Here is an 18,219-nt window from a genome sequence, read left to right as displayed (position 1 = left end):
TTTATGTTAACTTTTTTTCCTATGGGCATTTGAGAAAATGGTAAATCAATTTTGGAGCCACTAAAGCCTTCTTATAAGTAATGCTTTAAAAATCACTAAACTAGAAAAGAAATCATAGGAACGAGAAGTAATCTTTATCAAGGCCCTTCTCTATATCCTTTACATGCAGCGTCTAGTTTCTATATTCTTATGAATTAGGCAAATTCACCTTTATAGATGTGAAAGAGGGGCAAAAAAGGCTAAGGACTCCAATAATTAAATGGAGCAAACATTCGGGACTTCCGTGGTGGTGCAGTGGTTAAGAATCCACCTGCCAATGCAGGGGACATGGGTTCGAGCCCTCGTCCGGGAAGGTCCCACATGCCGCAGAGCAACTAAGCCTGTGCACCACAACTACTGAAGCTGTTCTCTAGAGCTCTCAAGCCACAACTACTGAGGCCGCATGCCACAACTACTGAAGCCCGTGCACCTAGAGCCCGTGTTCAGCAACAAGAGAAGCCACTGCAATGAGAAGCCCGTGCACCACAACGAAGAGTAACCCCCACTCGCTGCAAATAGAGAAAGCCCGTGTGCAGCAACAAAGACCCAGTGCAGCCAAAAATAAATGAATAACTTTTTTTAAAAAAGGAGCAAACATTCAAATCTAGATTACTAATTTCTTGAGAGGCTTGTGAAAAAAGGGTGTGGTCAAACACATTCAGAAATTCAGTCTATGATATTCACCTCTTGGAAATTCATCCCTTATATTAGCATACTAAAGACTCTGAGACCAGCTAGACAGAAACCTGTTTAACCCTGTACATTAAGCTGCTTCCACAAGCATCTATTTCTGGAAGACAAGTGCAGATTTCCCGTACAAATTCCAGGGGACACCAGAATTATGAGTCACAGAAGAGATTCAGAGTAAGTGTGATTAATATCAGATGTGAAACAGAAGGCCCTGCCCTTGCAAGGGTCTGGTTGACCCTTTAAGAGGAAACTTGACCAGGAAGTGAAAATCTGCAGGAATGGGATGGGCAGGAGTTTGCTGATGAGACAAAGAGTCAGCTAGTCAGGGAATAAACCTGGGGACCTCTCCCAACCCAGGAGGGAAGAACCTGTCAAGGGCTTAATCCACCTTCTTTGTTTTCTTGTTTGTGGGGAAACAAATGAATCGAGGTTGTGAAATAGTGGAAGCTCTGATAAATTACATGATGTGTTCTATGTAATTTCCAACAACCAGTTAATCTGCCAGGAACTTAAAAGCCTGAACTATCTGAAACCAGAAATGAAGTATGAAATGGTCATCAGTTGTCTGGGCTCTTTGTTTCTTATAGGTTCAGTTTGTGACCTGCAGCTTATTTTAATGACTACAGTAGAGTAAAGGGCAGGATGTGCTGATGGAGAACCTGATTTGAGAGTTACCTAATTCTAACTCCACTGAGTCACTGCAGGAACACCCAAGTAATTGGCCCATGCCTTTGCCTCCATCTTCTCATCTATAAACTTGCAATGATAATGTTTGTTATTCCTGAAGTCACAGAAATACCATGAAGATACACAGGAAAATAGAATATGGAACATATAGGCCATAACCTCTTAGAAAGCCAGCAAATTGTGCATATGCGTTGGAAACCTGAAAGCATTAATGTGAGTAACTGGTGGTAGAAAAAGCTATAACCTTGAAGTTTTCCAAATTTCCAAATATAAAAAGAGCAGTGTTTACTAGTACTTAGGAAAGGCCCATTTAGTAGAAAGCTCAGTAGAATCCTCAAGGCAATTCTTACAGACAAAAACATTGCTCTCCAGCAAAACTTAATTTGGGGGACTTCAAATGAATGGAGAACCACAGAAATTCTAGACCAAGTCTAGAAACAACCCTGCAGCCCAAGATTTATCCATAATTTGTCAAGAATCTGTGTTTTGGCTTGACAAATAAGTGTGTGGTGTGGGTCTTTCACGTGATGTAATGTGTCAGAGCAAAATTAAAATCAGCTCCTTTGAATTGCAAACACCATGGCTGTGGAAGAGCGGCTCACTGCCTACCTGTTGTTGATGTGGGTTCCAGTTATCATCATGTTACTTGTAGCATGTACTGACCTGAATATGATTACTCCCAACTCAGAAGTGTGTTAGAGGGTCACTTTCAAAACTAAGGTGTTAATGTTTCTTTTCACTTCTAGACGTGGAAAGTAAAAGCATTTGGTCAAAACTGGAAATGTGAAACAGCTAGTTACTTGTGTATGGGTAGTTTAGTTCCAGGTGTAATCATTCTCTTTCCTTAAAAATTCAATTACACTCCCAACTATTACACTCACCCTGGTATCATTCCTGGAAAGGGGTGATTTGCATCTTGCTCAAACTAAGCTGAAGAAGTTTTAACTGAAGAAGTCTAACATTATACTATTTTCCATTTTAATTTATTACTAACATGTGACATATTAAAATGCCTCTTTTTATTTCACTTCCCTTCATTGCACTTCAGAGATGTTGTGTTTTTATAAATTGAAGGTTTGTGGCAACGCTGTAGTGTCAGATAATTTTTAGCATGTTTTAGCAATGAAGTATTTTAAAATTATATATATATATATATATATATAGTTTTTTCAAGACGTAATGCTATTGCACACTTAATGGACTACAGTATAGTGTAAAAGTAAACTTTTATATGCACTGGGAAATCAAAAACTTTGTGACTTGCTTTATTGCAATATTCACCTTATTGCAGTGGTCTGGAACCGAACCCACAATATCTCCAAGGTATGCCTACATTTAAAAACATAAAATAAGAAATTTACTACCTTAAAACTATATTTGACTGAAAATTGAGTTCCTTTCGTAAGTAAGTACTGAGAATCTGACCTGAGAAATTGATTCTTCACCATATAATGATTTAGGTATGCCTTTAAGGGTATCCCTGAATTGGATATTCTCAAGAGCTCCCACTTTGTAGAGTTCATTATCACTAGTTTCCCAAGTGAAATTTATAGAAGGTAAGCAGAAAGAAACATTCTTATTGTGTATAATGAGAAATTAGATACAAAGAATATGAGTCTGAGAAACATGGCATTGGTAGAAATAAGTAAAACCAATCTACCCTCATTCTACTCATTAAGCCCTTTTATTTTGAAAAACATCACAGTTTTCATGCAACTGTCCATCAGCTTAAGTTTAAATGTTTGTATTTCCTTTATCAGATTCCTAACTTTGTTGGAAATGACAGAATTTAATCTTAGATTCTGTCCAATAATTGGCCTTTACCAATATTCAGCCGGTGTTTGATAAGAATATACAGTAGTTTATACCTCAGAAAAAAATAATTTTAATAATTTAGGAACCATGTTTTAGAAGTATTTTAAATATAGTTTATGTGGTAGTTTTCAAAGTTTTTTTTTCCATTCCCAAACCCTTTGACCAAAGAAAGGCTTATGCGAAATCTTAAATAAAGAGAAGAGATAGGGCTTCCCTGGTGGCGCAGTGGTTGAGAGTCCGCCTGCCGATGCAGAGGACACAGGTTCGTGCCCCGGTCCGGGAGGATCCCACATGCCGCAGAGCGGCTGGGCCCGTGAGCCATGGCCGCTGGGCCTGCGCGTCTGGAACCTGTGCTCCGTAACGGGAGAGGCCACAGCAGTAAGAGGCCCACGTACCGGTAACAAAAAAAAAAAGAGAAGAGATAAAAGCAGACCTGTTCTGGTTGAGCCTGGGTTTGAACCTGAAGACCCCATCTAGTTGCTCCCTCTTTCCCCTCTTTCTCTATTTCCTTAAATAAAATCCAAAGAAGCTTTATCCTGCACCATTGGAAAACCACTGTTCTGTATTAATACAAATGATTTGTGAGTTTTGATCATCCAATATTTGTGCCTTAATTACCTACTGCTTGTATTACCCACCTAATCAGCGGTTGCCTATAAATCTCTACAAAAACTGTACACATATTCTGTTATATCAGATAACCACTTTCCTGACTGATCTATATGCTCAAGTTTCTAGAATCCATATGCGGTCAGTATCCTCTGATAATTTCTGGTCATTGAGACCAACCAGAAGAATATCAAATTATCATTCTTTGCTCTATTTTGTTTTTCAGCAATGAGCTCATCGACAGGGAAGCTAACTGTCCAAGCATGTAAGTCTAGTTAACTTGTAAAAACAAGTTCAATTTCCATATCAGGGAGGATAATATCTTCAAATATTACCTCATAATCTCCCACCCATGTCCCACATTTTCTTTGGGAGAGAATAACAATTGAGTAAGAGATGAAAATACTTTTTTTCCCTAAGACCAATCTTTTTGTAATGTTCAAGAAAAACATTTTACATGGTGGGAATTTGGGGGCAGTTTGAAGAAATTATATATTTCTGGTTTGGAATAAATAAACTTGCCTTGCTAATTTTTTGAATGCTATGAAATATGCTTTCTACTGAGAAATAAAATGAGAAAGTGATAAATGGGAAAGAGATAGACCCCATAATTTGTGACTGACCTATAAAATTTACTTATTATACCCATCTTGATGGTTGACAGCAGCTCCACTCACTCACTTTATATCACTGTGACCTAAATTTTGAAAGATTTTATAATAGCAGTGATGAATTTTAGGAAAGTTGTTCTTTCATTTTCATGTGTCTTGCAAACACACTATACATTTTATTCATTCATTCAATAAATAATTTTTTAACATCTACCAAGTGCCAGAAAGTGAATACAAGTGTCAATAAGACATGATTCCTCCTCTAAAGTTAGGAGTTTGAAGGTAGGGGAAGACATAAATAAATCAGGAAATGTTAAAACAGTGTGATAAACACTATGACAGAGACAGAGCACAGTGCTATGAGAGTCAATCAGAGCCAGCTAACCTGGTCTTGTGGGGTCACAAAGTGATCCTTGAGGTGAAAGGAAAGACAGAAAATCAAGTGACAAGTGGAATGAGTGTCTCGGGCAGGGGGAGCAGAATGTAAAAATGTCTTCAGAAAAGCAAGAACACGGTCATTTCTTGTCATTGAAAAATGTCAGTGTGGCTGTAATATAGAATAGGGTGGGCATGGGAAAGGGGTGTGATTAATAATGATCAAGGACCAGAACCATGCTGAAACATTTCGACTTTGTTTGGAGGGCAACGAGAAGTCACTGAAGGGTTTTACACACATCAGAAAGGTCACTCAGTTTTCAGTGTGGAGAATGGACTGGAAGAGCAAAGCTGGAGGCAGGGAGATGAACAGGGAAGCTATTGCAGTCCTTCAGATGAGAAAAATGGTAGTCTAAACTAGAGATGGCAGAGTGATGGGGATTTCTAAAATGACTGGCCACAGAAGGAGTGTAATCAGTACCAGTAAAGTGAATTTCCTTTTTGATACCTAATTTGTTGGAACAAGAATTGAACCTACCATGTTTTCTTTATGAGCACCATGCTTTAAACAGGCTTAATTCTTAGCAGGAACCCTAAGCATCAAACTAATCTCTGATCTGATGCACATAATAAAGTACATATTTATTCCTACCAATAGTGAATGTGATGTTTATGTGGAAACATAGAACCCTCCATCCCGAAGAGTAAGAGACTGGTCATGATACATTAACCCGTGCTCACTTTAGGAACTAGTCACTCAGAAAACTGTATGGGGGTAGGAGTTCCAAGGAATTAGCAATTACTTCTCTGACTAGTTCTTTTGGTGAGGGCTTCATGTCAAAGTAACATGGTGGGAACATCTAAAACTGGGAAACAATAATCTTAGTAGGAGCTCCCAGAACATCTGGATAATTGACACTGCAGGTCCTCAGGACATACACTTTTTGGTGTGTCAACACTTTACAGCCTTACATAGCTTTAGTAGGCAATATATATCCACATCTATAAAGGGAGGGAGTAAGCAAAACATCAACTATCAGGAAATACAGAGGATGGATATTAATATTGTACATGTTTATATAATGACATGCAAATATTGCACTGCAGTACTCTACTAGTTTCTCTGTATCAGGGATTATAGAGATGTTTCTTACAATCTAATGATGTCATCTCTTTCAGGTTGTGGTAAACGAGCTGTTCCATTAATAGTGAACAGAATAACATCCGGAGAGATTGCAGGCAAGTCTTCCTGGCCTTGGCAAGCTTCCCTTCAGCATAATGACATACATCAATGTGGCGCCACCTTGATTAGTAATACGTGGCTTGTTACCGCAGCGCACTGCTTTAGGATGTAAGTGATTGACGTTAACTTACTACTACTACTGCTACTACTACTGCTTAAAAAAAACCTCTGAGTTTTATCATCTTCTGAGTAATAATCAATGTCCCCAAATATTACTGAGGTAAAATGAGAAAAACTTCTTTCAGTTTCTTTTCTAAAATTGTGTTACACTTACACTTATTTGGAAAGTCAGTAGGGGTAGTAGTCATTATCCTAGTATCAGGTCCTTAAGGTTTTAAATAAAGAAACTGTGGCTGAACAGAGTGTGGAGAAAAGGGAACCCTCCTACACTGTTGGTGGGAATGTAAATTGGTGCAGCCACTATGGAAAACAGTATGGAGGTTCCTTAAAAAACTAAAAATAGAGCTACCATATGATCCAGCAATCCCACTCCTGGGCATATATCCAGAGAAAACTCTAATTCGGAAAGATACATGCAACCCAATGTTCACAGAAGCACTATTTACAGTAGACAAGACATGGAAACAACCTAAGTGTCCATCAACAGGTGAATGGATAAAGAAGATGTGGTATATATGTACAATGGACTATTACTCAACCATAAAAAAGAATGAAATAATGTCATATGCAGCAACATGGATGGACCTAGAGATTATCATACTAAGTGAAGTAAGTCAGACAGTGAAAGACAAGTATCATATCACTAATATGTGGAATCTAAAAAAAAGATACAAATGAACTTATTTACAAAACAGAAATAGACTCACAGACATAGAAAACAAACTTATGGCTACCAAAGGGGAAAGGGAGGAGGGATAAACTAGGAATTTGGTATTAACAGATACACACTACTATATGTAAAATAGATAAACAACAAGAACCTATGTATAGCACAGGGAACTATAATCAATATCTTGTAATTAACGCTAATGGAAAAGAATCTGAAAAAGAATATATATATATATATATATATATATATATATATATATAAAATGAATCACTTTGCTGTATACCTGCAACATTATAAATCAACTATACTTCAATTTAAAAAAAAAAGAAATAATTAGGTTGAGAAACAAGTATCTATATTGGCAGTACCTGTCTCTTTGCTTATCCCTCTTGGATGATGTTAGTTCAATTAATTAGTTAAGGAACATTAATCTCATTATTAATAATACATTTTGGTGGAAGATGGTGTCCTATAAAGAACAGAGAGAGACAAGCAGACATGTGATACTAGGCATATAATTTAAACCATCTAAGGCCCTATTTTCCTTAAGTATAAAACAAAGCCTTTACTAGAGGACCTTTCATTACTAGATGACCTTCCCAGTCCCTGTATGTGCCAGGATCTACCAGCTGCTCAAGCCCATAAGCTAGAAGTCACCCACACTTGGTCATCTCTCATAGGACTTATGACAACTTTGCCTCATTCACTCTTGCCCTCTAACAATCTACTCTCTGGAAAGAAACAATGTCATTTTTTTTTTTAACATGAGACTACATTATGCTTGGCTTAAAATCATCCAGTGAATTGCCATATCACTTGAATAAAATCTAAGCACTTTATTCACGACGTATAAGACACTCTAAAATCTGGCCCCCGCCTACCCCGCCGATCTCATCCCCCACCATAATTCCCTTGTGTCCTGAACTGCAGCCTGTCTGGTCTAAGCCCTTGAGATGTTTGCCTGAAAACTTGTCACCCCACCTTCTCACAGCTGACTCCTCATCAACCGTGTCTCAACCCAAATGCCATGATCTCAAGAGGCTTATTTAACTACCCCCTTGTACTCTATTCCATTGCCCTATTTTATTCATAGACCTTATCACTGTGGGAAATTATTTATCTATTCATTAATTTGTTTTGCTCTTTTTCCTTCACTGAAATCAAATACACCCACCAGCAGGGACCTTTCTATCTTGTTTGCCACTTTATCCCCGGCACTTCAAATAAGGTTCAACATGTAGATGTTCAATAAATATTTGCTGAAGAAATAAATGAATAATATTTTATGTGCTTTACAGTTCTAAAATTCAATAATTCTATACTGAATTTCAGCTCAAAGATGCCGTTTGTATACATTTTATCTTTCAAAACAGTAGCAAAAGACTATATGGTCAAAGAAAACTATCATTGCAACCAAGTGTTTTAGGGTGGAATTTTCTCCTTTATTAGCCTGCATGCAATTATTGTAATGCAGTTCATATATTCTGTTCATTTCTAATCTTTTCCAGTAAATCAAATCCACATCAATGGACTGTTAGCTTTGGAACAACAATCAACCCTCCATTAATGAAAAGAAATATCGAAAGAATTATTGTCCATGAGAGATATCACTTCCCAGCAAAAGAATACGACATTGCTGTTGTGCAATTATCATCCAGCGTCACCTTTACTGATGAGATCCGAAGAGTTTGTTTGCCAGAAGCCTCTGTGTCCTTCCAACCAAATTCAACTGTCTATGTCACAGGATTTGGAGCACTTTTTCATGGTGGTGGGTATCCCAAAATGAATCATGGAGCACTAAGCTGTATTTATGGCAGTGTGATTTAATGTCCATCAATATTATTCTGTCAGACTTTTCCACACAGTTTGGTTGGATTAGTTAGGGTAAAAGAATGGAAATCACACATAGTATGCTCTCTGATGATAATGGAATCAAACTAGATACCAGTAACAGATAACAGGAAAATCTCTAAATGCTTAAAAATTAAGCAATACACTTCTAAATAATTCATAGGTCAAAGAGAAAATCTTGAAGAAAATTGTAAGTATACATAGAATAAAATGAAAATGAAAAAATATCAATACATGCAGGATGTATCTAAAACAGTAAAGAGAGAGGGAAACATAGCAAATGCATACATTAGAAAACAGGAAAGGTCTCAAATCAATAACATAAATTCTCATTTCAAGAAACTAGAAAAGAAGAGCAAAATAAACCTAAAATAAACAGGAAGAAGGAAATAATAAAGGTAAGAGTGAAAATGAATTCTATCAAAAGCAAAAAATAGAGAAAATTAATGAAATAAAAAGCTGATTCTTTGAAAAAAATCAACACTTTGTGAGAAATGTCATTAAGCATTCCCACAATAGTTGAGAAACAGTTCAGGGATGTATAGGACTTATAGGCTATACTTTTTTGTTTGTTTGTTTCCTATGGGTTTTTTTAAAATTTAATTAATTTTTATTGGTGTATAGTTGATTTACAGTGTTGTGTTAGACTATAATTTTTATAACTTTTTGCCAACTAGTTTTATGAAAAATTTATGAATTTACACTGTCACCTACAATATGCATTTCAACCCTTCCCGGCACTGGACATGAATTTTTTTTGTTTGTTTGTTTGCGGTACACGGGCCTCTCACTGTTGTGGCTTCTTCTGTTGCGGAGCACAGGCTCCGGACACGCAGGCTCAGCGGCCATGGCTCACAGGCCTAGCCACTCCGTGGCATGTGGGATCTTCCTGGACCGGGGCACGAACCCGTGTCCCCTGCATCGGCAGGCAGACTCTCAACCACTGCGCCACCAGGGAAGCCCGACATGAATTATTTTTAATTGATAATGTAGTAGGCAAAAAAAATTACACCAATTATATTCAAAGAACAGAATAATTTGAGCATTTTTAAAACATTTTAGCAAACACACCTGTCCAGAAATAAATCCCGAATTGGCATTCTACAGAAATCAGTATCTATATTAGTTTTATACTGCTGTGTAACAAATTACCACAAATTTAACAACTTAAAAGAGCACACAGTTATTACCTCACAGTTTCCATGAGTCAGAAGTTCAGACATAGCTTAGTTGGGTTCTCTTCTCAGGATCTCACAAAACAGCAATCAAAGTGCTGGCTGGGGTTGTGGTCTCATCTATGGCTCTGAGTTCTCTTCCAAGCTGGTTGTTGATGGAACTCAGTTTCTTGCAGCTGCAGAGCTCATGGCATCTTGCTTCTCCAACACCATTAGCGAAAACTCTCTGAACTTAGGGAAGGCCTAAGCCCTTTTTAAAAGGGCTCACAGGATTAGGTCAGGTCCACCTTGGAAAATCTCCCTTTTTATGAACTCACTGTCAGACTGACTACATCTTAATTAATCTGCAAAATTCCCTCTCCTGTGCCACAGAACATAACCTAATCATGAGAATGACATCCATAATATTCACAGATCCCACCCATACCTCAGAGAAAGGAGATCACATAGGAATCTTGGGGATCATAGTAGAATTCTGTCTACTACAGGGTCAGTTTCCCAATCAGCATATGGTTGATATAAAGAAACTCTGAATGCTTGTGATATTATTGTTTTCCATCATAAATAGTTGTCTTCTGCATTAATACTGGTTTCTATAACTCAGGATCTAGTTTATGATCTGGAGTCCCAAAATTGTAAGAGGTAATGAAATCATTGCCTTTAAATATCATTATGTATGTGAAAGTTCTTCATAAAATGTAAAGGATAAAGTAAATGTATATAGTTATTTTATCAAGCCAGGGAAGCAAACTAGGCCTGAAAAGTTTCTGGGAACAATCTGGAATCTAGAAATACAAACTTTATTTTTTAAAAAATGCCGTCCTGGGCTTCCCTGATGGCGCAGTGGCTGGGAGTCCGCCTGCTGATGCGGGGGACACGGGTTCGTGCCCTGGTCCGGGAGGATCCCGCGTGCCGCAGAGCGGCTGGGCCCGTAAGCCATGGCTGCTGGGCGTGCGCGTCCGGAGCCTGTGCTCCGCGACGGGAGAGGCCGCGGCAGTGAGAGGCCCGTGTACCGCAAAAAAAAATAACAATAAAATAAAATAAATAAATAAATAAAAAATTTAAATGCCGTCCTAAATACATTAACTGATTGTTTTTTAAGGTACAAAGGTTCCAGAAAAAGAAACAAAATGTTTTTCTTGCTAGTATAGGTATTTATAAAAATGAGATAAGGACGATTATCATTTACATATACCAGATATTAAACAGAATTTTTTTTCTTTAGGAACTGCTTACATTAACCTCATCCTGTATCAACAATTTTAGTATGAAAAAAAAATCGGGAAAAGGTCCACACTTCATTCTAGCTAAGATGTTTACTGTAAACACTAAAATTACTTTGTTTTTCCTTAAGGGGAATCCCAAAATGATCTTCATGAAGCCAGACTGAAAATCATAAGTGATGATGTATGCAAGCAGCCACATATGTATGGCAGACATATAAAATTTGGGATGTTTTGTGCTGGCTATCTGGAAGGAATTTATGATGCCTGTATGGTAGGTGGAGAGAGATTATTTTGATATCATGACCTCAAAAAATGTATCTGGCTTAAAATGCTCTTTATTTTAGTAAAATACAGAGATCTTGTCTGTTCAAAAATTTATAAATGCAAATCTCAAACACATATTTTTAAATGTTTTATTAAGCAAAACAAAATAAGCAAAGAGTTTCTTTGATGCTATCAACCAACCAATAAAATTAAATTTTCTTAATACCAAAAATCCACAGGTTCATAAAGCAGAGTCCCTTTCCTTAAAGAGCTCACATTTAGAAAGGAAACAATCATGAACAATGAACTATGATGTAATATTATAAATTATATAACAGAGAACAAAAATTTTTATTAAAGTATAGTTGATTTACAATATTGTATTAGTTTCAAGTGTGGAGAACAAACATTTTTAGCTTGAAGGAACATTTCTGGAACAAGTATTAGAGAGACGATACTTCAATGAGGCCTGAAGGATAAAGAGCACTTACCCTATAGAATAAGAGGGGAATATTATAGAAAAGAGAAAAAGCATAGCTAAAATTCTGAAGGTGTGAAATTATAATTCATATTTGAGGCAACTCCAAGTACTCTGTTGGGTCTCAGCCTAAGGAGGATGAGAGGTGAGAAGCTGTTAATGCTGAGAAGGTGGATTAGGCCATGGTGTGAATATCTAGTCCCCTTTCCAGTGGCCTACTCTGTTGTCCAGCATCTATCCTGCATGTATATTTTTGGACAAAGGAGTAAAGTGTGTTTCGTCCTCGAGGCACTTGCTTTATAATGAGAGATTCCTGAAAACTCCAAGGAGGTGATTCCACATGCTAAAATGATGGGAATTGTATTGTTATCAGGTGGCAGAAAGCCCTGCGCAGAGTCCCACCAATTACACAACATAGACAACCTCTGTCAGAAAAATAGCAGGGAGTTTTGCAAGCATGCACGCTGGGCAAGAGCAGAATCTAGCCCCAGTTGCTGAGAATGTGGAGGAGGCATCTAAAATTCAGGGAATCCAAAGAGAGGTTCATGCCATGACAGGCAAGTGGGAGGTGGTGACAGGAACACACTGAAAATGAGAATCTAGATGAACAGTAAGATCAGTGATAAGCCTCTGGAAAGACTGGTGGTCATAAAGAGCTTTCACTGGACTGGGGAGCAGAGGTAAGATTCCTGCCCCATGACTGTTCAGTACATAATAAGGCAAAGCTCTAGTCGTAGAAAAATTGGGGAAGTTATCGAGGAAGTGACTCAGGCACAGGGGTCTAAGCAGGAATACAGGGATTGCTACTGGGGTACATCGGGAGGTGCTTTGTCTGATAAAACAGAAGCTCAGGCACCTTACTTGAAGTCAGAAAAAACTAACATCAGATTGACTTTCTGTGTTGTGTACTTGAAATTTGCTAAGAGTAGACCTTAAGCATTCTTACTACACACATACACCCACACACACACAAAGTATTGTGAGGTGATGGGTGTGTTAATTAACCTGATTGTGGTAATCATTTCACAAAGTATATATGTCAAATTATCACGATGTACACTTTAAATATATATGTTTATTTGTGAATTATTCATCTATAAAGTTGAAAAAATAAAATGTGGAAATTGAATTTTATAACTTTTGAAACCCATGTTTCAACTAATTATCCTAGAATTGGTAATCTATACATATACTGTCTAATAATAAAATATGTGGTTCATTAAACTATCTTAAGTAACAAGTTTTACATTTAGCTAATTTTCTTTCTCTTTTTTCTTTTTTTATTTTCAGGGTGATTCTGGGGGACCTTTAGTTGGAAAGGATCTTAAAGATACCTGGTATCTCATTGGAATTGTGAGCTGGGGAGATAACTGTGGGCAAAAGAACAAACCTGGAGTCTACACAAAAGTGGCTTATTACCGAAACTGGATTACTTCAAGAACAGGCCTCTAATTCACTATTACAAGTTAAACATTGAGAGCTGTATGCAGGTCATACATGTATGAGAATCCATATATTCTGTGGTTGTAGTACAATGAAGTGAGATTAAATGATATGTTTTATTTCAGAATCACTTTAATCAATCAAAATCCCATAGCCAATTTGTAAAGGATTTAAATTTATAAGGTAGTGGGTCAGTTTAGCCTGGCTTGAAAAATACAGCAGAGATACTGAGCTCTTTAAATCAGCAAGCTAGAGTATAAAAGAGGAGCAATGCAAATTATTGAGGATAATCTGTATGATTTTTAGAGTGTCTTTTTCCCTTAAGTGAGAAACTTTTTGAACTCTGAGTTTAGGAAACCCTTACATAATTTTCTATCATTTCTCTAGAGGTCACAAATACTTTTTTCTAGTTCTTACAGATTTTCCAAAGAAATTTTCCATACTTTCAATTTATAAACCCATTGGAGGGATCCTAATTTTTTTAAAAGTTATATCTAGGAAACAAAATATGGTGATAAATCAAGCCAGAGATCTTATAACCTTTGCTGCAAAATCTCCCTAATTTTTCAGTGATTCTTTAACATACATACACACACACACACACACACACACACACACACACACACACACACACACACACACACACACACACACACAGAATATCCCTACCTTCAGATATACCCAGAAAAAGCCTGCTTAATGAATATATACAGTAATTAGCTAATCAAAGATGTATTTTTGTTACAAAAATTGGGGGGAAGGTGATAGTAACTTCATGAGCAGTCCGAAAAAAATGGCACAAAAATTGGATATTTTATAGATGCGTTTACATGTTTGGACCACCAGGAGGCAGCTTTGTACATTATTGTTGTACGCTTAAATGCCTAGAAAAAATGAGAATTTGTTCATATGTTGAAGAATTAATGAGCATTATCCTTTCACACAGAAAGAAAAAGTTTATTCCTGTGTATTGCTGCAGCCAATTATCTCCTAAGCCTTGCAGCAACAGCCTGACTATTGCAACCATGAAACAATAGTTTTTGTTTTAATTTAATAAATATAAATTTTGAGGACCAACCATATAGAACACATGAACAAAGTGATTAAATGAACCCCCTAAGTGTCTCATGAAGACATTAGGTGAGTCAGGCTCATGTATTCCATGATACAATTAAATGAAGATTTTGTGGAAACTGTTACTCTGTGTGACAACGCTGACTAAACATCAGGGTTTATAGGTGGGGCGTCGTTTACTCATGCAGTCGAGATATAAGCCAAACTTAGAAAATTGAGTGATTTTATAACAATCTCCCCCATGTCCTATTAATAAGGCATAAAAATAATCCTAAAAGCAACGAAGACCCAATGCAGCCAAAAATAAAGTAAATAATTTTTTTAAAAATCCTAAAATAACCTAAAAGAGATTTAAAATTTATTCACCATAAAAATTGATCCATAACTTAGACTCACAGAATTTTAAAGCTTAGGAGAGACTACACGTCATATGGGCCAGTACACTTAGGGTTCAAAGAACTGAAGCCAGGAAAAGTAAATAACTTTGTGAAGTTGTAGGTAATTTGTATCCCCAGTGGGCCTAGAACCCAGGTACAAATTTCACAGGCCCTTTTCTTACAAAGTATCTTTATGATTGTCTATATTTATTGAATCATCAGCTGTATAAAAATTTCAGTGAGTTCTATTGAATCTGTTTTAAATTGAATTTTAAACGGTGTGATTCACTTAGGCGGCTGGCTGCCAATTCTCTGAACTCACTTCAAGATAAAGCTGCTTTTTCTTATATAAAAATATACATAGGCATATAAATTATTCGCTATTATGGTGGCAAGATATAATTCTGATTTCTAGTGTTAAGGTTCAAGAAATGATCTTAGAGTTATAACTTTATATTTCTAAACTGTTTTGTGAAGCACTTAATCCTGGGTCACATGTAAACAAATACTGATATATTATTTAAAATCTAATAAAGTTGGTGATCAGAGCATTCTACAAATAATATCATTGAATCTGTGTTAGGCCAATAGCATGAACCTTTCTTTCAACTTCTGTTAAAAATTGCATTTCTTTTAAATAACTAGTTTGGGTCACTCTGAAGCAGAATTTCTCAACTTTGGCACTTTTGACTTTCTGGTCTGGATAGTTCTTTGTTTTAAGAGGCTACTCCATGCATTGTAGAATTTTAGCAGCGCCCCTGACCTCTGCCTTCTACATGCCTGAAATACACTCCTTCCCCCCAAATTATGATAACCAAAAATGTCTCCAGACATTGGCAAATGTCTCCTAAGGGGTGAACTTGTTCCCTTTTGAGAACTACTGTTCCAAAGACATTTGATTATTTTCAGAAATGCCAGCGATATCTCAAATTTATGACACTGAGCATTCAAAAACTATAGTCTCCTGGTCAAACTGTATGTTCACTATAATGTTCCTAAAAGAAACAGCAGAATAAGTGACTGATGCTTTAGTCAGTGGCTATTTCAAATACAGAGTGATCTTCCCACACACAATGTGCCTAGCGTTTCTCTCATACTCCTGCCTACAGTATATTCATAGAGAACCATCAACCACTACTATGAAGATAGCTTTTCTATGAATATACCCTCTAGTAGAGTTTCTCTATCTTGACCACAATCCACAGCAAGAAATATATTTTACATCACAGCTCCATAAATATGTTACAAAATACTATGTATGAAAAAATGAAACAAGTTTCATAAAACAATACCTACCTTATTAAATACAATAAAATCTAATATTTCTATTCTATTCTATTTCATATTTTTAAATGCTTGCCCCACCAACTAAATTGATTTCACAATCTAACAAGTCAGTTAGATTGTGAATCTGCAGTTCCTATAACATATTCTGGAATGATCATTCACTATTATTAACGCCATATTGTTATTACCTCCTCTTCCCACTGCGTTCCCCACCTTCAACCTCTCTCTACTGCATTTAGCAAATTGTAGCTAGATTATAATGCTATTCAATAATGCTATTCTCATGCACTCAAATCTTCACTGATTTCCCCTTTGCCTGACAAATAGAGTCTAAATTCACATCACCATAGCTTGTAAGGTCCTTTACAATCTGCCAACAACGAATAAAATTTTTGTTTCACTTGTACTCAGTGCTCTTATAACACTGAATGTTACTCTTTATTTCCTGAACACATATATAGTGGGGCATGCAATATTCTCTTCACTCTATAAGATCTAGCTCAAATATCACTTCTACTGAGAATACCTTTTTTATCCCAGATAAAATTACTCTTTTTGAATGTTTTTGTTCTTCCCCTAGAGCATTTCTCATACTTTACTCTGTATTACAGCTTATATGTAAATTTATTATCTCTGCAAACATTTTAAGTTCCATTAAAGACTGCTTTGCTCATTTTTGTATTCCCTACAGTATTTAGGACAATATGCTGTATATATTGTGTTTAGTGAAGGAATAAATTAATAGAGGTTAATTATGATTTCTATGAAGGAAAGACACCTCAGTTCTCAGTTGTTAACTGCTTCCCCCAGGTCACCTTCTTTTACACTGCTTTACAATCTGTGCTGGTCCTGCTTTGCACATTCTTGAACGTTTCTAAAGATCTCCTGCTCTCTGCCTACACCAGAAGCAATCAAATTACAGTAAGGCAAGTCCCTGACATTTCAGGACCCCCTCTAAATCAAAAACTTTTCCCTATATCCCTTAAATGAGCACATTCCAAACCCATAGGGATATTTGGAAATAAGGCCAAAAAGCAAATCTCCCATTTCCTTTTTTTTGTTTTTATTTGATCTACAAGGACTGTCCCTTTCCTCCTTTTTCTTTCATGGACCTCACAAAAGAGGTCTGGGTACTTCCAAAAAGCCTTGTTAGATATCCATGGTAATTTTTTTGTGATCAAAGCCCTTCTTTGTTGAATTTGCCTAATGGGAAACAATAGAGATAAAACTAAAAATCATATACAATATCTATTTTTGAAAGCTCACAGAAATAAAAGGATTAGAATTTCATGAAAAACATGACATTTGGTTCAACAATTTTAATTATCCATAAGCCTGTCCTTTCATATCCATTAGTAATCAAGATTTAACTGATTAACTTTTTAAAACTGATTTTGTTGTTTTCCAAGTTCAGGAGACTCCTCCCACACCTGAAGTCACTAAATTAAATAAAGGGAAAAAAATCCCAAATGTTGCACTGAAATCTAAATACATACTAATGAAAATGATCAGGGGCTCATGGGCTAAAAGAGGAGAGACAGTAAGAGTGTCAAGACTGTTTGTATAAGTACATGCCTGGGACATCTAAGCTTGAATAAAGATGCTACATTTTAGGCTCAGTAACTTATCCATGAACTGTGGTATTTTGAGCTAAAGCTGGAATTTCTGAGGTCCTGATTTAGAGAGAAGCCAAATCGAAAGACATCTTATAGATTTTTAATCTGAAGATTAAAGCCAGTGGGGAGAGAAATCTAAATACAAATCCACTTAGAAACAAGGAAAGTCTGAAAGAGAATAAGTTCAAAGGAAAGTCTGGAAATTCAAAACCTAATTATTAGACCAACTAATGGAAAAATGAAGCTGATTTTACTAGAGTAACAATATTATTTGCAAAAATAATGATGGATGAGTTAAAGAGACTATCTCAGGTTTATCCATTGAAAAACCCAAAGGTGCTTGCTACATTTCTAAGGTTGGTGCTACAACAGCACCTTCCTCCAGCCTGTACACTTTTCAGTAGACAAAAATAGGAGTCAGCTGGGAACCTCTTAACATACTTGGGTTTTCTGCCTCAGGTTAATGTTGTTGGGATATGTAGGCATAAGCTATAGTGGGGTCTTAGTTAATTGGCATAGGGGAGAGCTGAGGAAGAAAGGAGGCATGTCAACCAATGAGGCAACTGAAG

General features: G+C 36.6%; 1 protein-coding gene across 10 annotated transcripts in view; it reads left to right on the top strand.

Annotated features, from left to right (window-relative positions):
* The window catches only part of TMPRSS11A (transmembrane serine protease 11A), a 54,646-nt gene extending 37,939 nt beyond the window's left edge, over window positions 1-16,707 (top strand). For 8 of the 10 annotated variants that reach the window (XM_027089684.1, XM_027089679.1, XM_027089686.1 and 5 more), the window contains 5 exons: window positions 4,067-4,105; window positions 6,006-6,177; window positions 8,368-8,627; window positions 11,240-11,382; window positions 13,144-16,707. In XM_027089684.1, the coding sequence (XP_026945485.1) occupies window positions 4,067-4,105; window positions 6,006-6,177; window positions 8,368-8,627; window positions 11,240-11,382; window positions 13,144-13,305 (776 nt within the window). In that variant the 3' untranslated portion in view covers window positions 13,306-16,707. The remainder of the gene's footprint in view (window positions 1-4,066; window positions 4,106-6,005; window positions 6,178-8,367; window positions 8,628-11,239; window positions 11,383-13,143) is intronic. The other 2 variants (XM_027089683.1, XM_027089680.1) reach the window with 1 other exon arrangement.
* Window positions 16,708-18,219: the final 1,512 nt, after the last annotated feature.

The sequence above is a fragment of the Aethalodelphis obliquidens genome, unplaced genomic scaffold, assembly GCF_003676395.1.
Source record: "Aethalodelphis obliquidens isolate GAN/ISIS:26980383/991018 unplaced genomic scaffold, ASM367639v1 scaffold67, whole genome shotgun sequence".
Lineage (NCBI taxonomy): Eukaryota > Metazoa > Chordata > Mammalia > Artiodactyla > Delphinidae > Aethalodelphis > Aethalodelphis obliquidens.
Note: the sequence above shows the minus strand (reverse complement) of the source record. Positions and strands in the feature narration are given on the sequence as shown.